Source organism: Schistocerca gregaria, chromosome 2 (genome assembly GCF_023897955.1).
Source record: "Schistocerca gregaria isolate iqSchGreg1 chromosome 2, iqSchGreg1.2, whole genome shotgun sequence".
In the NCBI taxonomy this organism is placed as follows: domain Eukaryota; kingdom Metazoa; phylum Arthropoda; class Insecta; order Orthoptera; family Acrididae; genus Schistocerca; species Schistocerca gregaria.
Genome location: NC_064921.1, coordinates 143,405,030 through 143,427,859, shown reverse-complemented (window position 1 = coordinate 143,427,859; position 22,830 = coordinate 143,405,030). Strand labels below are relative to the sequence as shown.

Sequence of the window (22,830 nt, the reverse complement as noted above, 5' to 3'; positions counted from 1 at the left end):
TAACAATTTTAATGGCCAATTGTGTAATTTACCCTACTTTTTGTTTGTTAATGTTAGTAGGCATTGTTCCATTTAAATAATATATGTTTGCAGAAAAAAATATACTTTTTCAGTACTATTAATGTGTGCTAATGGGCTAACAATACGAGCCCTGACTACTAGCCCATTCTGAAAAAAACCGCACATCAATAGCACTTTCCATTTCCGCGATATTTTCGGTGCAAGCTTAGGTGATCCACCATGTATTCGAGTGGTACTTGGTAGCCAATGTGGCAACACTGTAGCGGCAAGCGACAAACGCCAGCTAACAAGTAAATTTAATCGGACTGTACTTGCACTTGCTATGGGCTCTCGCGAGTGCCCGTACCCCATGAGGCAGCTCTCTTGACATTGGCGCTTCCAGTAAGCGGAACTCAATAAAAGACTTGCCTAAGAACTTGACGCAGGCGCCGCAGCCACGACAACCGCTAATGTTGGGCAGGAACACGCCGCCCTTCCGCCTACACAGACTGGAGAGGCACCGCCTGCTGTTCCAGCCGCGGCGGCACGCACCTCGTGGCATCTGGACAAGGGCGGCGACGCATGCAGCCGTCAGCACCAAAGCTAACACGTGCAGCCTCTGCAATGAGAAAAACACACACCAAACACATATTTGTACCAGGGAGGATAGGAAAGTAAAGCAATATTTAGTTTCCTCCCTTGGTATTGCAGCTGGAATGTTGAAATTTCACAGAAATTCACAATTTTTTTTTCATTTTTTTTCATGTGCAGCTCTTGCGAGAGAAGCCTGGACTTTGAAACAAACATGACGCTCATTTTACTGGCATGAATTCCGAAACAATAGGCCTGTGCAACTGCGAACGTTATCGCAGCAGTTCAGAATATCCTATGGTGGAGTGTACGCTACTGTTCATGACACTTTGAAATTTCGTAAAGTTAGTGCTCATTGGTTGCCTAAGAACCTGACAGACAACCACAAGGGCCAGAGAATGACGACAAGCTTGGATCACTTATCTCGTTACGCCTCAGAAAGACATAACTTTCGCGAAAGGAATTGTCACAGGCCTCTTCGGACTGGAAACGTGTTGGTTCACCGGTACGAAAAAAAAAAAAAAGACTGACAGTGGCCCAATCTGCTAACAAAGTGCTTGTGACAGTGTTTTGGGATAGGCATGGTGTGTTATTGGTGGATTTCGATAAAAATGGGACCACTGTGAATGCTGCAGATTACATTAAATCTTTGGTTAAGTTGCGTCGCGACGTTCGTGGCGTACTCAGCAACATTAATGGTGACATCAGACTTCGTCATCACAGTGCTTGCCCCCATGTTCACGAGAGTAGCGCCAAATTTGGGTGGGACGTGCCCCAGGATCTACCATACAGTCCGGACCTAACACCGTTGGACTTTCATCTCTTTGGTTCAATCAAGAAATTCCTGGTCGATCGGCGCTTTGTGACAGATGGCGGAAGTGAAATAAGCAGTCCGAGATGGCAATATGCCAACCAAACGGCCTTTTACGAACAAGGTACTATTGAACTTTTTGGTAATAAAACTATTGTGCTTTGCTTTCCGGTCTTCCCTCGTGTAATTCTATGTAGGTTATGGGAAGGAGGCTTCCATTCTTATTCTAAGGTCGTCAAATAAACAATGAACACACTGCGTATAGCACGTCTGACAGTGAAACGGACGATTCTGAAACCTCCATCAGCGATACAGATTTATTCACAGCTATATGAAAGAAATACAAAATGAATCCGCAATGCTTGCAATTTAAAGTGCCCAGTACATGAAAGTGATATCTAGCAGGTAACCTCCAATTCCCTTTACACATATTTCAAGTCTTCTACGGAAGTTACTCAACAGATATTGCAGTACTGGCACTGGAATTCGATTAACTTCCTGCCGAATCGATCCTTCAGTTCTTGGATGACGTGTGTTGTGTCACACCGGAAAAGTGACGAAGCTTTACAGAAGCTTGAAATTTAGTGCGAACTTCAATACGAGATACTTTTAAAAGTTGTGTCGAAATATGACAGAAAACCGAAAGAGATTCTGTCCGTATGTAAAGTACACCAATGGCAAGACGCAATCAGTATCTTCACTGCGCGATAACAATGGTGATGTTGATGACAATGCCACTAAAACAGGTTTTTTAAACCTGGTTTTCCTTAAATTCTCCACAAAAGACAAAGTAAATACTCCAGGATTCGAATGAAGTGGAATTGGCAACATGAGTAACTTAGAAGGAGCGAAGGAGCTTAAGACACTTAGAAGAGACAAGGCTTCCGTTCCAGACAGCATACTAGTTAGGTTCCTTCCAGAGTATGCTGATAAAATAGCTCTATACTTAGGTATTATACATGACCGCTCGCTCAACGAAAGATCCGTACCCAAAGACTGGAAAGATGCACAAAACATACCAATACCCAAGAAAGGAAACAGAAGTAGTCCGCTGGATATCAGGTCCATTTCACTAACGTAATTTTCAGTAGGATTTTGGAACATATACTGTGCTCCAACATTATGAATCACCTGGGATAAAACGAATTCACCTCGAATAACACGAATTCAGAAAATATCGCTCTTATGAAACGCAATTAGCTCTTTATTCTCACGAAGTAGTGAGTGCTATCAACAGGGGACGTCAAATTGATTACACATTTTTAGATTCCCAGAACGCTTTTGACACCGCTTCTCACAAGCGACTTTTAATTAAATTACGTGGGTGTCGTGTCAGCTGGGTGACTAGATTCGTAATTTCCTATCAGAAAGCTCACAGTTCGTAATAACTGACAGAAACTCATCGAATAAAACAGAAGCTGTATCTGCCGTTCCTCAAGGGAGTGTTAAAGGGCCTCTGTTGTTCCTGATTTACGTGAACGATTTAGGAGACAATCTGAGCAATCCACTTAGATTCCTTGCAGATAATGCTGTCATTTACCGTCATGTAGAGTCATCATATGGTCAAAACGAATTGCAGAATTATTTGAACAAGATATCTGCGTGGCGAAAAATGTGCAAATTGACTCTAAATAATGAAATGAGTGATACCGTCCACATGGGCACTAAAAAACAATCAGCTACATTTCATGTAGACGATGAGCCAAAGAACTCTAAAGGGTGTAAACTCGACTAAATGATTAGTGACTACAGTTACGAATAACTTAAATTAGACTGATCACATAGGCAATGTTGTAGGAAAAGCAATCCAAAGACTGCGATTTATTGGCAAAAGACTTGGAAAATGTAACAGGTGTACTAAAGAGACTACTTATACTATGTTTTCACGCCCTCTGCTGGCGTACTGCTATACGGTGGGGGATCCACATCGGTCTGGACTGACGGAGGACAACGAAAACGTTCAAAGAAGGGCAACTCGTTTTGTATTATCGCGAAATACGGGAGAGCGTGTCACAATCTGATACTCGAATTGGGATGGCAGTCATGAAAATAAATGCGTTCTTTTCTTTGCGGCTGGAACTTCTCATGAAATTTCAATCAACAACTTTCTGTTTATTTTGTTAGCGCCCAGCTACGTAGGGAGAAATGATTATCATAACAAAATAAATCATATCTCGCACGGAAAGATTTAATATTTGGTTTGTCCCACGCGCTGTTCGAGAATTGAACGGTAGAGTAGCTTGAGGGTAGTTCAATGAAGCCTCTGCCAGGCTTGTAATTGAGAATTGCATAGTAATCATGTAGATATAGATGCTGATCTGACATTTCAAATGACGCCAAAGGCAGAAATAGCAGGCTGAAATATCAGAGGATCTTGGATCCCAGGAAATGTACTCGGTTTTTGAGATGAGATGACAGGAAATATGTTCTGTAGCGCGTTAATGGAATGCCACAAGGTATGGCGTGTGGTTCCATACTTCTTGGAGGCACATGTTTGCAGTTACAGGGAAATCAGCAAGCTGTCGCACTAGGAAATGGTGCAACATGTGAACATAACATTCTATATTCACTGTAACAGCGTTGCTGCGATCGTCTTAAAAAAAAGTAAGGCCCTGTGATTCGAAACGATGATACGCCGCATCACACTACAACTCTATGACTCTGAAGTGGCGTTTTTCGGGATTTTTGCGTGACCAGTGTCCAAGGTTTTGCTTGTCAGCAAAGCCTGACACATAAGAATCGGCCTAAACTCTCGAGATCAGATTGCCGAACAGGCCTGAGATGCCATCATGAGGTTCAACAATTCCCAGCAAAAGCATAGTACCTTTGGCAGGTCGTCCGCATTCAGTTTTTGCACTTTCTGAATTTTGTACTTTTGGTATTGCAGTTCCTTATGCAATTTTCACCGTTCACTGCGATCCAACACATCAGATTGCAGCGCCTCCTTGCTTGCAGACCGCCTGGAACTTCGGCGGAAGGCATCTTCCTATCCCCGGTGTGCTCATGCATTTTGCACTTCGAACCCTCTTTCGCACCACATCACCCGTTTCCTCGAAGTTCTGTACCCTCACTTTGATAGTATGTGTCGACGGGACTGGAGCATGGCGTGCGAGATTGTAATGAGCACGAAATACACACTGCGACATTTCGATTGAACATCGATATTAGGATCAATGGCAGAGCTTTGTTGTTCAGATGGCACCACTTCCGAATCCTAACGTAACATATTATTTCCAAACTTGCCAAATTTCCCGTTTCACTGTCGCACATTTATTATGTGTAGACAGATGCTATGAACGATGTTGGAAGTTAGGTGGGGTGACAAGATAAGAAAAGAGAAAACTCTTTCAAAATTGGTGAGGATATGGACACTTGGAAGACATACCGTACACAAGAAGAAGAGACACGATGATACATCCTGCGTTAAGAGGTCAAGAAAGAACTTCCATGGTACTTGCTGAAACAATGTAATGGAATTAACTGTAGGGAAAGGTAGAGACTGAAGTATACTTAACGAATAACCCAGGTCAACAATGAAAATGTGATTAAGTTGAAACAGAAAAAAACTTTTTCTTAATTTGTTAGCTATAGTTACATTTTCCATAGATCAACTGAACGAATCTTTTATAGTACACATTATTAGTGTTGATATTAATCAACACACTATTTTTGCCTATTCATGCTACTACACTTAAAAACAGTTTATTTGTTTATTATTTCTTATTGTTTACGAGATTTTAGGTACAAATTTGTAGTGGACTATGAGTCGTCCAGCAGAAATGATTAAATAATTTTAAGTTAGATTTATAACTTGTTTTGCTACTTGTCATATATTTTATGTTATTAGGCAAATGATATAAAATTATTGTTGCTGCATATTGATCAACTTTCTGAGCCACTGACGACTTCAATAATGGATAATAAAGATCAGTCTTCCCTTTAATGTTGTGAGGATTGACATCACAGTTCTTCTCAGTTCTGAGGGATTATTTATGACGAATTTCATTAGCGGATGTATGTACTGCGACGGCATAGTTAAAGTACCTAACTCCTTGTAGAGACACCTACATGATGTCCATGGGTGAACACCATATACACTCCTGGAAATGGAAAAAAGAACACATTGACACCGGTGTGTCAGACCCACCATACTTGCTCCGGACACTGCGAGAGGGCTGTACAAGCAATGATCACACGCACGGCACAGCGGACACACCAGGAACCGCGGTGTTGGCCGTCGAATGGCGCTAGCTGCGCAGCATTTGTGCACCGCCGCCGTCAGTGTCAGCCAGTTTGCCGTGGCATACGGAGCTCCATCGCAGTCTTTAACACTGGTAGCATGCCGCGACAGCGTGGACGTGAACCGTATGTGCAGTTGACGGACTTTGAGCGAGGGCGTATAGTGGGCATGCGGGAGGCCGGGTGGACGTACCGCCGAATTGCTCAAGACGGGGGGTGTGAGGTCTCCACAGTACATCTATGTTGTCGCCAGTGGTCGGCGGAAGGAGCACGTGCCCGTCGACCTGGGACCGGACCGCAGCGACGCACGGATGCACGCCAAGACCGTAGGATCCTACGCAGTGCCGTAGGGGACCGCACCGCCATTTCCCAGCAAGTTAGGGACACTGTTGCTCCTGGGTTATCGGCGAGGACCATTCGCAACCGTCTCCATGAAGCTGGGCTACAGTCCCGCACACCGTTAGGCCGTCTTCCACTCACGCCCCAACATCGTGCAGCCCGCCTCCAGTGGTGTCGCGACAGGCGTGAATGGAGGGACGAATGAAGACGTGTCGTCTTCAGCGATGAGAGTCGCTTCTGCCTTGGTGCCAATGGTGGTCGTATGCGTGTTTGGCGCCGTGCAGGTGAGCGCCACAATCAGGACTGCATACGACCGAGGCACACAGGGCCAACACCCGGCATCATGGTATGGGGAGCGATCTCCTACACTGGCTGTACACCTCTGGTGATCGTCGAGGGGACACTGAATAGTGCACGGTACATCCAAACCGTCATCGAGCCCATCGTTCTACCATTCCTAGACCGGCAAGGGAACTTGCTGTTTCAGCAGGACAATGCACGTCCGCATGTATCCCGTGCCACCCAACGTGCTCTAGAAGGTGTAAGTCAACTACCCTGGCCAGCAAGATCTCCGGATCTGTCCCCCATTGAGCATGTTTGGGACTGGATGAAGCGTCGTCTCAAGCGGTCTGCACTTCCAGCACGAACGCTGGTCCAACTGAGGCGCCAGGTGGAAATGGCATGGCAAGCCGTTCCACAGGACTACATCCAGCATCTCTACGATCGTCTCCATGGGAGTACAGCAGCCTGCATTGCTGCGAAAGGTGGATATACACTGTACTAGTGCCGACACTGTGAATGCTCTGTTGCCTGTGTCTATGTGCCTGTGGTTCTGTCAGTGTGATCGTGTGATGTATCTGACCCCAGGAATGTGTCAATAAAGTTTCCTCTTCCTGGGACAATGAATTCACGGTGTTCTTATTTCAATTTCCAGGAGTGTAGTACACTTACTGCTCCCTTTGGTGCAATCAATAATTTCTTTCTAAGTCATGAGTTACCACATAAAATTATTCCATAAGACATTATAGACAGTAAATAAGCAAAATTTTTCAGGAGGTTGATTCAGTTTTTTCAAAGATTAGCTGCTATACGAAGAGCAAAAGTAGATGAACTTAATAGTTTGAGAAGCTCAACAATATGCTTCTTTCTGTTCAAGTTTTCATCAATGTGAACACCCAAAAATTAGCATTATTCCCTATTTACTGACTTCTACTAACGTGCTACATCAATAATTCGTAATATTTTATTTATTGCAAAGGCCTGAATATAGTAAATGTTTTCAAAATTTAAGGAGTCCATTTTCTGAGAAGCTCTTCAAAATTCATTGGAAACTATCATTTACCACTTTTTCTGTTCCTTTTTCCCTAATAGGGTTTATTATAACACTAGTACCATTTGAAAAAGAGCCAATTCAGGTTCTTCAATGTTAAGTGGACGGTCATTCATATATATGTATAAGAAATGGAGCAGATTCAAAATTGAACCCTGTGGGACTCGCTTTCTGAAATCTCCCCAGTCACTAAAATCTTCTGTTCTCCTTGTATTGTTTCAGTTATTAACTGCAATCTTTTGCCCTCAATTTATGAAGTATGGTTGTAACCAGCTGTGCACAAAGCCATCAGCTCCATAAAAGCTCGAGTTTTTCTAAGAGAGTAACGTGATCTAGACAAGCAAACACCTTTGAAAAATCACAAATACACTAACTGGCGATATGTTATTATTTAAGGCTGGTACTATTTGATGAATGAATGTATAAATAGCATTCTAAGTCGAGCAACCCTTCTGAAATCCTAACTGCGATATGCTAAGTAAATTGTTTCCATTTAGGTGTTAAAAATGGTTCAAATGGCTCTGAGCACTATGGGACTTAACATCTGTGGTCATCCGTCCCCTAGAACTTAGAACTACTTAAACCTAACTAACCTAAGGACATCACACACATCCATGTCCAAGGCAGGATTCGAAACTGCGATCGTAGCGGTCACGCGGTCCCAGACTGAAGCGACTAGAACCGCACGGCCACACCAGCCGGCCCATTTAGGTGTAAGACTTTTCTTGAGTACATTACTTTTTCGAATATTTTGGAAAACGGTGTCAGTAAGGTAATTGTACGATGACTGTTTAAGTCTATCTAGTCAAATTTTTGCATCAAAGTTTGAACAGTTGCATATTTTAAACTGTCTGGAAAAATTCCCTGTGCGAGCTAGGTATTGCATATGTCATCGAGGACATTAAGTTGGAACAACTTGTCTCAGTTCTGTTTGAAACTCCAAGAGCACCCCTTGAACTTTGCTTTTTAGAAGTTTTACAATTATATTACTTTCAGTAATTACTATGCTTTATGGAATGAAATTTTTAATACATTCTTTTTATTCTCCAACAGAACCATTTAATCCTATTTTACTACTCCATTTAAAAAGTGATTGTTTAAATTATTTACAGCCTGTAAATTGTCAGTTTTTTATGTTGCTGGGCAAGAGCCATTCAGTAATTTGTAGAGGAACACAATGCCATTTCACTGTTTTATTGTTTATTTAAACACAACACAGGTTTCGAACTTTTATGCCATTTTCAAGTATTTGATCTTATGTCTTTAATAACATCTTAAGTATCCTGTAATATATGTTAAAGACATAAAATCGAATGCTTAAAAGGCCGAAACATTTGCTATTCCTAAATAAACAATAAAACAAATAAACTTTAAAAATATAAATTATCAGTTGCAACATAGTCATTTATTTTAATCATTACGTTATCTTGTGCACTGACTAACTGTCATGACTCCTTTTTGACACTACCCTACGTAGTTTTAATCTTACTGCCAATATTATTTATTGCTGTCAGAATGTACATACTACTGGACATTTCAGTGACTTTCCTTAAAATACCACAGTTTTTTTTTTTGTAGTATGCAGTAATGTTGGCAGCTTGACTTACTCTGGCCTTTATACAGATTTCCATGTTCATCTTACTTGAGAACGCTTCACTAGATCTCATTTCCGAGATATAGTACAAAACTGCGTTTTTATGATATGCTAGCTTGGGACGCTTCACTACCTTAAAATAGCATCGTACTTCTTATTTAGTTCATTATATATATTTGTCTAATTTCTTTCTCTGTCTGCAGATTACTTGCGGTGAAACGACTTTTGTGGTTAGTTTGAATTCGTGAGTAAATCCAGCTAAAATAGGCGTAATGTTACGTAAAAGCGCAAATTATCCCTAGAAATATTTGAGAACAATGACTTAGCCAAGCAAAAAACTCCCATAGGTGTGCCTGAAATATCTTCTGTACGACATTTTATTGAAACTTTACTGCGCAATTTTTCCAGACGACCAACACGTTCCTTACCATTTTGTGGTAAACTTAGGGTTTTGTGCTTTCAACCATAAAGATTGTACATCCTTAATGTCAAGTATTTAACAGATTAACTATTTTGTGATGTAATCAGACGTCTGAAGCTGTTTTTATGCATGAGAGTTCGATTCTATAAAGAATCAGAAGTGAAGGGTGGGAGTTGCTGTTGTGTTCTATTACACCTCTCGTGTCATCTTCGAGAGTATTATGCGTACATTTGAAGTAATAGCATATTTCAAAAGTGATTATAATACTTCAGGTGGCCATTCAACACTAAAAAACAGGATGGTACAGTAAAAATTACCAGAGGAGAAACAGCGATATGCTACATATTAAGGGGAGCCTCGAACCTAAAATTTCAATTAAAAAAAAATAATTCAACAGTTGTTTCACATCTTTAGAGTTTGTACTTTTATATCCTAAAACGATGTTGCTGTATTCGAATTACAAATACGTCTAAGAAATATTTAAAATGTGGACCACACGAGGGACCTTGACGCACTAACAGATGCCAAAGTGGTCACGATAGTAGCTGTCTATCACACATTTTCATCTGATACACTACTGGCAAGACGCAAAATGCAAATGAAAGTTTGCGCAGTGTTATTTGGTCCACTTGTCCGAAAGGAAAAGTAAAGAAGAAATGTATACTTTTGAGTCTGTAGCAGCTGTTTCTCAGGTCAGTATGGGATTTTTGGCAGACTGAAGAAAGCAGAGGTCCCAGCTCTCCTTTGTCACCCTCCCAGACGATTTTCGTATCTACAGGTCAACGAGGTATCAAGTAGTCAACACCATCTTTGGAGAAGGAAAATTTCAAGAAAAAGGCTGTCCTGGTCTTGAAATTACAACAAGCAGAAGCCTTACAGGAGCGCAAACCTAAAATGTATAGTGTCAGTGAATTTTAATGGCTATGTGCCTTGGACTAGCATTCAGTTTTTAATAAAATTTTAAAATCCATTTTCCGGTAAGTTTGTTTTTTTAAGTTCAGTGCCAACTTTTTTACACTAATTGTTAATCAATCTTAACGAATTTTTTTCAGGAAGTAGTCTTGAGGGGTATTTGCATACTTCTGTGCATTAATGTTACGAAAAATGTAATTTGCCTGTTTTATTATCATTTTTATGTATCGATAATTAAAGAAAATTTAAGTTTGAAACTTGAAAAAACAATACTGAATGTAAATTAATAAAGTTTCTCATAAAACGAATGCACAGAACTCTTGAACGATACCCTGTGAAAATACCTAAAAAACTGGATTGTGAATTTTCTTTAGGGCACTAAAAGTTGGTTTTGAAACATACCATTAAAATCACATTTAAAAATTCACTCAACTAGCAATGAACTTACGGTCTTAAAAGTTTGGGTATTAACACATCTTTAGGTGGCAGATATAATATTAAAATTAGGCTCAAATCGGCAAAGTAGGAGAAAAGTTAAATTTTCGGTGGACTCGTCCCCTTAATTCATGAGTGCACTGACATGATACCTGTAAAATGTTCTGGTGCAATGGTAAAGGATACAGACACACAGATTGAGTGCATCCAAATCCATCCGAAGAGGAGAAAGTGAAACATAAAGCTTGTAACGTTACATTTAATGGTGTAATGTCGGATGGTTAGAGTCCAGACAGGGAGTGCACATAACAGCAAAACTAGCAACACGTGAAAAAGAGTGGCTTGTCATTAAAATATTATGCATAAAATGGAAATAGCTGGGCTGAACACGTGGACATACAGTGCAAATCAATCACTTCGACAAAACTGAGATGACAACGTGACGTTTATGTAACATTTAACCTTTCAATTAAGAATAACTTTTATTTAAAAAAATTAAAGCTTGTCTTAAACTAGTTGTTAGAAAGGAGGATATTAAATAAAAGAGCAAACGTACAGTCGGTTGGGATTTTACTGGGGGCGTTGTTCTAGTACACACGCAATAAGTAATCCGTAACAATGATGGATATAATAATTGAGCACTAGATGCATGCATTTTAAATTTAATGAATTAACTTCTTTTACGTCCATGGATGTAACGCATGGAATCCGGCATTGTCGACGGAATTCTGGTGTACACAGATGTCCTGCGTGAGAGTTTTGTTACCAGTGGCGTGTTGTAACATTTTGTCTCAATATTTCAGGGTGTACATTGGCTCTAGTAATGTCGCATACGTTTGTGGAGTAATTACTACCGGCCTAAGTGGCCGAGCGGTTCTAGGCGCTTCAGTCAGGAACCGCGCAACTTCTACGGTTGCAGCTTCGAATCCTGCTTCGGGCATTGATGTGTGTGATGTCCTTAGGTTAGTTAGGTTTAAGTAGTTCTAAGTTCTAGGGGGCTGATGACTACAGATGTTAAGTCCCATAGTGCTTAGAGCCATTTGAACCATCTGATTAATTATTAAAGAAATCGAATACATAGATTGGTATACAGAACTTACATACGAAGGTAATTTTCGCGTGATGTGTCATTGGCAGGTGACAGAGCTCGATGAAACGTAAAACGAGCTGCGGCAGGATATTAGTAGTGTTACGCCTTCTGCACCACTTGTTAGCAGCAGACACAGCCAAAGACTAAGATGGCGTGGAGTTATACAATTATTTATTGAACTTCTACATCTACATCTACATGACTACTCTGCAATTCACATTTAAGTGCTTGGCAGAGGGTTCATCGAACCACAATCATACTATCTCTCTACTATTCCACTCCCGAACAGCGAGCGGGAAAAACGAACACCTAAACCTTTCTGTTCGAGCTCTGATTTCTCGTATTTTATTTTGATGGTCATTCCTACCTATGTAGGTTGGGCCCAACAAAATATTTTCGCATTCGGAAGAGAAAGTTGGTGACTGAAATTTCGTAAAAAGGTCTTGCCGCGACGAAAAACGTCTATGCTGTAATGACTTCCATCCCAACTCGTGTATCATATCTGCCACACTCTCTCCCCTATAACGTGATAATACAAAACGAGCTGCCATTTTTTGCACCCTTTCTATGTCCTCCGTCAATCCCACCTGGTAAGGATCCCACACCGCGCAGCAATATTCTAAAAGAGGACGAACGAGTGTAGTGTAAGCTGTCTCTTTAGTGGACTTGTTGCATCTTCTAAGTGTCCTGCCAATGAAACGCAACCTTTGACTCGCCTTCCCCACAATATTATCTATGTGGTCCTTCCAACTGAAGTTGCTCGTAATTGTAACACCCAGGTACTTCGTTGAATTGACAGCCTTGAGAATTGTACTATTTATCGAGTAATCGAATTCCAACGGATTTCTTTTGGAACTCATGTGGATCACCTCACACTTTTCGTTATTTAGCGTCAACTGCCACCTGACACACCATACAGCAATCTTTTCTAAATCGCTTTGCAACTGATACTGGTCTTCGGATGACCTTACTAGACGGTAAATTACAGCATCATCTGCGAACAATCTAAGAGAACTGCTCAGATTGTCACCCAGGTCATTTATATAGATCAGGAACAGCAGAGGTCCCAGGACGCTTCCCTGGGGAACACCCGATATCACTTCAGTTTTACTTTATTTACAATTTCTCCCTCGTCGGCGCTGCCCAGCCCTGCGGATCCCTCCACCTGGCTGGTTCTGTGTAGATTCTCCGACAATGCGCGCAACGCGCGCCGCTGATCGCACTCGGGAGCCTCAGGCCACCAGTTCTCCGCTCTAGCCAGGATGCCCCGTGGTTGAAATGAACTCGTCGCCGTGAGAGCAGCTGCCGACACCTGCTGCAACGGCGGCTGGGAAGCCCTCAGTCGCGATGTCCGCGAGGTCCCGTCATGGACGGACCACACCCCGTGGGGCCAGGTTGCCGTGAAGTCCGGGCGTGAGTCCCCGGCGGCGCCTAAGAGCGCGCTGTGGCCGGTCCTGCTGGAAGTTCTCACTGTTGTTAATCAGCCATGGTGCCGACCGAACTCGGCCTGACCTCCCGAGCTGACGTTGACATCTGGCGGCGAACAGATGACCCCTGCGAGCTGGAACAGACTTCCGGAATCGTCACCTACGACGATTGAACATTCGGTCACGGAGCACGTCCGTCCTCAGATCTGAACTGCTTCCTAATGGCTTCTGTCTGTTGCTGCCTGCGCCCCACTATTTATATCCGGCAGGGGAACGTTTTTTACCCTCGGTGGTAACTTTTTGTTATTACTCCCGCAGTATATTGCAGCGTAACTTAGCGTGTTGGCCGCACTTCTTAATCAGCACTCTCCAGGCTTCGCTCGCGCTCGGTCTGTGTGCGTCCTTGCGTCAGCCTGTTGGTAGACTGCTGCTATCAGCAAGGCTATCTGTGCCTACCTACTTCGCAACGCCTCGGTCTCCGGCGTGCCTCTGTTTTGCCATTCTCCACTGTGTGAAGCAACGCTTACTACATGTGGCCACAACAGTAGTACAGGAAGTTGTAAGGTGTCAGGCAAATCCAAGACCTTCCATTAAAACCCTGACATGATAAGCAAATCCAGTAGTATGTCACATAGCTCCGAATAAATCGTGACATTAAATTAACCAAAGTCATACAAGTAACGAGTGAGCAAATCGAATACCACAGACTAACACAAGAATGCCTAAATGCATGTCGTACCTTCCCACCGTGAGACCGACGCAGTTCCGAGGGGAGAAACGAGAACAGAAGCCGAGAGCAGAACCGTGTTAAGCTAGAAGGCCCTACGATAAGGGACGGACTGGACACCCACGTCGCCAGCTAACTTTTAGGACGACACCACCCGCAAGTATTAGCGTGAGACTTTTTCGCGTCTTTGTTATGTCAAGGACCACCCGCCAGCCCATGTTAAAAGCTAGAGCCCTCCAGAAAAACAGTATAGATCTTACGATAAACCACCCGCAAGTTTTAGCGTGAGACTTTTTCGCATCTCTGTTACATTAGGACCACCCCCCAGCCCATGTTAAAAGATAGAGCCCTCTAGAAGAACAGTATAGATCTTACGATAACGCTAAAAGGACCACACCAGCTGCAGGTTTTAGCGTGAGACTTTTCGCGTCTCTGTTACGTTGCAAACTTTAAAAACGTTGCCCCACTACGAAAAGTATAACGTTTCTCATTGGATAGACAGAATTTTTGTCGGCGGAGCTTAAGATTAACATTGAGACCCTGATTGGTCAGATGAAAACACAGCTAGATAGTTTTTTTTAAACCAACTTCGGTAAATTGTAGTAAGGAGAAGTTAGGAAAGAGTTCCGAGACAGCGAGCTGGATGGCTGCTGCGCCGGCCGCTGCCGCCCTGACGCTGCTTAAACACCGACAAGGTAATCAACGCACGCGATACCGCATTTTTGAGCGCATAAGGCTTCACTCAGAACTGCAGAAGTCTCATCTGTTACACCCCTTTTTTTGCGTAATACTAGTGTCGATCGTAAGTTAAAGCGCATGGTGTTCACATTTGCCACTTGAAGGAAAAATCTGAAACGCGATGATTTTTCTGTTATATACTTATTGAGAAGCCACATCAGCCACTGTAATTTAAGACAAGTTAGATAAGTAATTAAAGATAACTGATGGTCACTGTAGACTATTTTGATAGTTTTCTCTTTTGTGAAACTTAATTTAAACCTAGGTTATAGATGTGATATGGCATAGGTCATCCTTCGATCCATTGTAGAACTTGGAAACCCACTCAGGGAATATTCGTTCACATTTTGTTGAACGCAGTTGGTTTTTACCATCCTGTATTAAAACTTTTCCTTTTATCAATAGTGCAATTTATAAACGATGTTTTGTGAGTAGAATAAAATTTCCAATGGTAAATGCAACTGCTTTTTCGACGTTATTTTACCAGCTAACTAAAAATAGGAAAGCCTTGAACCCCTTCCACAAAATTTAGTTAGTATTAAGATTCTTTTACAGGGAGTGCAGTGGAGCTGACGCTGAGATCATTTAGTATTTGGTTATATCATCGCTAGTCTCACTGAACTCTTCTGAATTCTACATGTCATGTGTGGTCTGGCGTTTCCTTACCAGCAACAGGTCCCAGGTTCAAACTAGTCAATTCCCTAAAAAACACGCTCAGAGTGTCGTTGCGCGTAAGTGGTAGGGAGACATGATATAGAACAGACAGACACCACCATGGATGTTTAGAAAGTAACTAAGAAATATGCAATGAAACGAATAGAAATTGCTGTTTTGTTGAAAGACAACGATTACACTGAAGTCTCGCCGACTCATGATGGTCCCGTGGGCATTAAACAAGTCGGGACATCGTTTTCTAGAGGCTGTGTGACCACCGCGGAAGGCAATCCATGCTCTGCGACGTGTTCCGATGTTGGCCATAAGGCTGGTGAAGGGGTTCTCGTGGCAGACCGTTCCATTCCTCCACATCGGCTGGATGGTCATTCGTGCATGTGGGCGTGCTGCAAGACGTCTTCCCCAACGCATCCCACTGGTGCTCGACGGGATGTAAGTGCGGGAAAGGGGAGGCCAGTCCATTCGCCGACTATGCTCTTGTGGCAAGAGCTTTCCACCTGCAATGATCGCGCAGCGAGCATTGCCAGCCGTAAAAGTGAAGTTAGCGCCGAATGTACTCCTGACAACACATGGTGAGGAGTACAGTATAACAATAACCTTAGTGAGCATCGTGTGCAAAGATTTCGAATACAGTACGCCCATGCATGTCAATGCGCGACCGTATCGAACAATGCTGGCGAAGAAGCTCTTGGAACGAAAGGATTTTTGGGGAATTGACTGCCCTGCCAATTTCACCGACAAATACCATCGAGAAAGTGTGGAGTGCCATGCGGATACGTATTGCAACACGTTCTCATGCACTGCTGAGCATCCAGCAGTTGTCAGACGCATTGACTATATGAATATGCGGTTTATGAGCAGCTGCTCCACCACTGTACCCAAATCTTTTTATCTCCCTTTACACAGTCGTTGTGCCAGATGCACTAAGATCGCACTTCTTAACTCTAGTGATTCCCTCCGCTGATTTCGTGCGGTTCTTTACAATTTACCTCCGCAGTACTCGGCGGTCCCTGTATATCAGAACATGAGATATGTCTGGGCTTGGTTCAGATGCGATTGTTTTTTCGCATTTCCACCTCACAATGACGGCATCAGCGGTCAACTTGCACAGCTTTAGAAGGGTTGAAATGTCGCTGACGTGTTTGTTACTCATGTGAGATGGAATGGTGACTAGTCCACGTTTGAAGTCACTGAGCTTTCCTGATCGATCCATTCTTCTGTTGCTGCTTCTGTACTGACAACACCTTTTATACTGGTGGGTGCGCCTCTAGTGGTCAGTTCCGCAGTACACAGGATTATTCGGATTCTTTTGATCACACATTGTATATATCTACGCATTAGACTTCATTAGGACGATGAGTATTTCTTAATTGAAACCAGTTATTTGTGTTTAGAGAACCTGAAGACAAAAACCTGATTAACAGGAAAAAAAATAAACGTAAGGGTAAATCTGACATGGCCGATGGACCTGATGGGATACCAGTTCGAATTTACACAGAGTACGCGAAGGAACTTGCCCCCCTTTCTTGCAGTGGTGTACCGTAGGTCTCTATAAGAGCGTAGGGCACAGGTCATCACCGTTTTCAAGAAGGGACGTCGAACAGATGTGCAGAACTATAGACCTATATCTCTAACTTCGATCAGTTGTTGAATTTTGGAACACGTATTATGTTCGAGTATAATGACCTTTGTGAAGACTAGAAATCTACTCTGTAGGAATCAGCATGGATTTCGGAAAAAAGCGATCGTGTGAAACCCAGCTCGTGCTGTTCGTCCACGAGACTCAGAGGGCCATAGACACCGGTTCCCAGGTAGATGCCGTGCTTCTTGACTTCCGCAAGGCGTTCGATACAGTTCCCCACAGTCGTTTAATGAACAAAATAAGAGAATTTGGGCTATCAGACCAACTGTGTGATTGGATTGAAGAGTTCCTAGATAACAGAACGCAGCATGTCATTCTCAATGGAGAGAAGTCTTCCGAAGTAAGAGTGATTTCAAGTGTGCCGCAGGGGAGTGACGTAAGACCGTTGCTATTCACAATATACATAAATGACCTGGTGGATGACATTGGAAGTTCACTGAGGCCTTTTGCGGATAATGCTGTAGTACATCGAGACGTTGTAACCATGGAAAATTGTACTGAAATGCAGGAGGATCTGCATCGAATTGACGCATGGTGCAGGGAATGGCAACTGAATCTCAATGTAGACAAGTGTAATTTGCTGCGAATACATAGAAAGAAATATCCCTTATCATTTAGCTACAATATAGCAGGTCAGCAACTGGAAGCAGTTAATTCCATAAATTATCTGGGAGTACGCATTAGGAGTGATTTAAAATGGAATTATCATATAAAGTTGATCGTCGGTAAAGCAGATGGCAGACTGAGATTCATTGGAAGAATCATAAGGAAATGCAATCCGAAAACAAAGGAAGTAGGTTACAGTACACTTGTTCGCCCACTGCTTGAATGCTGATCACCTGTGTGAGATCCGTACCAGATAAGTTTGATAGAAGAGATAGAGAAGATCCAACGGGGAGCAGCGCGCTTCGTTACAGGATCATTTAGCAATCATGAAAGCGTTACGGAGATGACGGATAAACTCCAGTGGAAGACTCTGCTAGAGAGACGCTCAGTAGCTCGGTACGGTCTTCTGTTGAAGTTTCACGAACATACCTTCACCGAGGAGTTGAGCAGTATATTGCTCCCTCCTACGTATATCTCGCGAAGAGACCATGAGGATAAAATCTGAGAGATTAGAGCCTACACGGAGGCATTCCGACAATCTTTCTTTCCACGAACAATACGAGACTGGAACAGAAGGGAGAACCGATAGAGGTACTAAAGGTACCCTCCGCCACACACCGTCAGGTGGCTTGCGGAATATGGATGTACATGTAGCTGTAGATTACTATTGCGCAAGCTAATGATGATTCCTATATGTCTGAAATGGAAAGTTTGCAATCGGAGGGTACCGTCACTTTTGTCGTTTTGCCGAAAAACGTAGGCTTTCTCGTTCCTTACTTTTAGCACAGAGCTGCGTTGTACATCTTCAGAATATCTCCTTGTTCCGCTGTTTCTTGGTGTCAGCAACTCGGACGATTCACCAGCAACCGAAACAACCGGTCACGAAATCTTTTATTGTGTGATGAACATTTAATGCTAAAACCACTAAGATGAGGGGGGCTGCGGTCAATGTTGACGAGTGTGTTAGTACTTACGTACTACGTGAGGCAAGAAAAGAAACAAACAGGTAAGAGATCATATTGGAATGAAAAGTTTATCATGTGTTCGGAAAGTCTAACCAGGCATATGAATTATAGATAGATTCAAGAAATTCTTTGCTTGATTCCAAAAGATAAGCCAAGACCGTACGACTATCTAATGGAGTACGGATGGATGGCAATAGAAAGCATGCTGGAGATCAAAGTGCGTGAAAAACTATAGAGGAGGTATGTGTCCAGGAGTAGACATTATATGACTGGGATCATCATGATCGTGATGATAAACGACAGAGCAAAACCTGTAAGAAAATCTAGAACCGCTGAATGGCACTGACGTATGCATGCATACTCTGTATTGTTATGCAGGCTATTAGGACAGTACGGAGTTTTGTTCACGATACACATACGGTTCGGTGGGTTGAAGCGCACATCTTACATAATTGTTACAATATCCGGACTTACACTAAATTATACTCTCAGGCGAGCACTGTCTTTTTAAGTTGATTTATATTTTCAGTGGAATTTCATTAAGTAAGTGGTCTTCCAGTTTAATTATCTCATGATATTATTTATCTCCCCATTTTAACAAGGAATTACGAATTTTTGTGCTTGAGAAGTCATATAAATAGGGCATACCCATCACAGCTAACATTAATTTACTGCATATGGCAGAAGTGGAAGACACAGACTGACAAGTCACGTTAACGTGACAACCTGTCAGAAGCCTGACCTTTTGCAGCGGATCCATTAAGTCTTCCAGAATGACGAGATCACCCAGTGAATGCAACGCAAACGTTCTCCAGACCATAACGCATGCAGGGTGTTTGCGTTCATATGTTTCACGCCATACACGCCACTAGCCATCTGACTGATGGAGCATAAAACTCAGTGGACGACCAGTTGCAGTACTGGTATGCAAACTCCAGCCTTCGTCGCCGATGAACTCGTCAGAACGGCGGATGAGGTGTCACTGCTTCCTTTGGTTAATCTGGTGGTTAGTTGCTCTCCGACTGCACGCCGATTCACCTGTACACATCTTCGCAGCCGTCGTTCTACCCTGTCGTCTGCTACATGTGCTGCGCCACAGTTGCCTGGGCGCCGTTTCTGGATGGCGCCATTTTGGCATGCACGAGATACTTTAACCATGGCGGCACGAGAACAGTTTAAAAACTTAGCTGTTTCGGAAAAGTCTCCCTCCTTGGCCCAAAAGCCAATATCATATCCTTTTGGACGTCAAATAAACCACTCCGTTTCTACATTACAACAACTGCATTGTGTCCGCATTTTACTTTATTGTCATTTTGAAACCTCATACAAAAGGCAGGCTTGAAGGTCAAAACTACGTCGCTCTTCGGCCATGGATAATACATTCAGTACAAGAGGAGACATCGAAAAACGAAACAAACACGGTGGATAAACAACAGTTGACAGGCAAAATTAAAATATATGAAGCAGTTCACAGGTGCAGTGTCCAATTAAAAAACGTTCAACAGTCGGATACGAAACGGAGCGGACAGAAATGACAGATGTGAACGAAGGAGCACAAACGATGAAACACTGTATCACTAACACGATGGTACACACAAACACTGGCGACGATCTCTGGAGCGCGAATTTTCACTGAACGTGCACGAGTCCAGGAACCTGCCAAAGGGGAAAAGGTGGGTGAGGAGCGAGAGGGGAGGGTGTAGATGCCACTGGCAGAGGAGATGGGAGGGGGAGGAAAGAAGGTAGGGGGGTAGGAGAAGCCCAAGGGAGAAGAGGGAGGGAGGAAGGGAGGAGGGAGAGAATGGAGAGAGGGTGCCCTTGGGAAAAGACACAGGGGGTGGAAGGAGAGGATCAAAGTTGGTAGGAGGGGTAGATGGAGGGGATGACGGCATCATCAGTTAGGGGGAGTTGGCAGAAGCCACCTTGGGCGAGGGTATGGAGAGTGGAGAGATGGAGAGCAGGTGGGACCTGGGAATACAGGAGCAGCAGCAGTAGATGGGGGTGGGAGAGGATGGGAGAGACAAGCAGGTGAGGGGGATCAAGTTTACGGGAGGTGTAGAGGACGGTATTCGTTCGAGGCAAAGGAGGATATGTGGGAATGGAATGAGGTCATACGGGATCCTCATGGGGGAGGGGAGGTGGATGCGATAGGCATTGCATGGTGTTCTAGGATTTGAAGGGATTTGTAAAAGGAAGGAGGGCCGGAGATCCAGAAAGGATGGGTGTAGCAGAGGATTGAGCAGATGAGGGATTTATAGGTGTGGAGGACCCCATGTGCGGCCAGAAAGGAGCTTGAGGAGACGGAGTCGGGAGTGTGCCTTGGCTTGGATAGTCCGGAGATGGGGGCTCCAGGAGAGGCGACGGTCAAGGATGACGCCAAGGTACTTGAGGGTGGTGGTGAGGGTGATAGGACGGCCATAAATGGTGATATAGAAGTCGAGGAGAAGGAAGGAAGGGGTAGTTTTGCCTACAATGATCGCCTGGGTCTTTGAAGGATTGACCTTGAGCAACCATTCGTGAAGCGGTCGAGATGGGATTGGAGAAGGTGTTGGGAGCGTTGCAGGGTGGGGCCGAGGGCAGGAAGGCGGTGTCATCGGCATACTGTGTCCGCGTCCACCCAAGACGCTTTACATATCCTCCACTGCTGGTAGTGCCACCTATCATCTGTAAGTGGTTATTTCACGTTGTCGTTGAACATAGGCGGTGGTCACATTAACGTGAGTGGACTGTGTAGAAGACGGCTAGGCAAATTTTATCTCTAATTTCATTAGTCATTGTTACAGCTAAGAAACCATTACAGTGCCTACCTATCCAGTTTGTGCAAACTCTAAATTAACTACTTAGAAATAAATTAGTGTGGAAAAAAAGCTGATTTCAAAGTAACTAGAAAGAGTGGGAGGCTGTCTACATTTAGATGTTACTCACTAATATTTCATCACATAAACAGGCTTTCTCGATAAGTGTGACAGTCTCTGTATCGCCAAAATATTCTCGTACAGTGTCAGTTCTCCATTCTGGAAGGAAAGGCAGTGGGAACGTGTAGTGCACAACTCACCATGATGCACTGGCCCGTCCGCTTTCTGCTACTGCAACGACTGACGTTTCGATGCGACGCATATTCTCAGCGGACTGCCCCACTACGTTATCTCTCGCAAGAGTAAAAACAAAACGAATGCACTGTGTTACTCTTATCCTCGAGCGGATGATGATAAATTGTCTCATTTTGTAGCAACTTGTTGTGTTTTCCACACTGAGATGCATCAAAGTCTCGGGATGCTGTGTGCAGATAATTTCGTTTTAATTTAAATGGATGCTCGAAACTTGAGAAGTCAGTAGTACAGCACTTCTGTATCCTGCTGAAAGCGTCTGGCGAAAATAATTATTGCATTAGATGAATTATGTACTTAAAGATAAGAATAAGAAGATACATTACCACATACACTGGAAAAATTTAGATGTAAGCACTCTGAAGTAGTTTTATCATAATTTTGTCCATTTGTTTCCAGCTTATTTTTATCTAGGTGATTCCGAAAACTGGACTACGAAGAAGAATTGATAATAAAATGAGCGTTGCGGAAGACGTTAAGCAGCATAGAGCCTACTCAAAGAGTAAATGCGAAGCTCTATACTACCCTAGGAACGATCACGTGAGACTTTTCGGCAACCATAAAGTCTCACTGCCCTGCTGGAAACCGCCAACGTTGTTAAAGATTGCCATATAGTATGTTACATTCAATTGGTACCAATGACATATAAGTGTAATCGAATAATCTTCGATGTGTTTGCTACAGAGCATGACGCAACAAGTGTTTCTTTGGAAATTGGGAAGAAAGGGGTGATTACATGAATGGCGGTCACTACATCTAAACTTCGGTCCTGTTGACCCCAGTTCCAGTTTTCTGGAAGACTGCGCTTTTAATGAAATCCGACCCTTAATTGATGAACAACGCGATCTGACATCTACCTTATATACTGTAGCGACAAGGAACTTTATCATAGTGCAGAAGAATAATGAAAGGCGATTTAACATAGGCTAAATCAACATAACTTGAAACCATAATCTTTGCAACCAATTTGCTATAGCTACTCCCTATAGGAGTTAATGAATCACTCCTTGTAGGAGTAATTCGTCCAGTGCATATGGACGTACACATCGTTTACCACAACACCCAATAAAAAGAAACGTGCTTGTACGGTAGCTAAATATCGTCTTTGTCGTGAGACATAATAAAACTCTATCCGATTCTCTCGTGAACGAGGTTCTTAAGTGACCACATATGAGGATTTAAGC

At 43.1% G+C, this 22,830-nt stretch overlaps 1 protein-coding gene across 1 annotated transcript in view; it reads right to left on the bottom strand.

The window, feature by feature from the left end:
* Nucleotides 1-21,657, bottom strand: part of LOC126336547 (uncharacterized) — a 38,546-nt gene extending 16,889 nt beyond the window's left edge. The window contains exons 1-2 of the mRNA XM_050000380.1: nucleotides 21,595-21,657; nucleotides 430-619 (exon numbers count right to left, since the gene is read on the bottom strand). Of these exons, the coding sequence (XP_049856337.1) occupies nucleotides 430-619; nucleotides 21,595-21,597 (193 nt within the window). The 5' untranslated portion in view covers nucleotides 21,598-21,657. The remainder of the gene's footprint in view (nucleotides 1-429; nucleotides 620-21,594) is intronic.
* Between the last annotated feature and the right edge of the window lie 1,173 nt (nucleotides 21,658-22,830).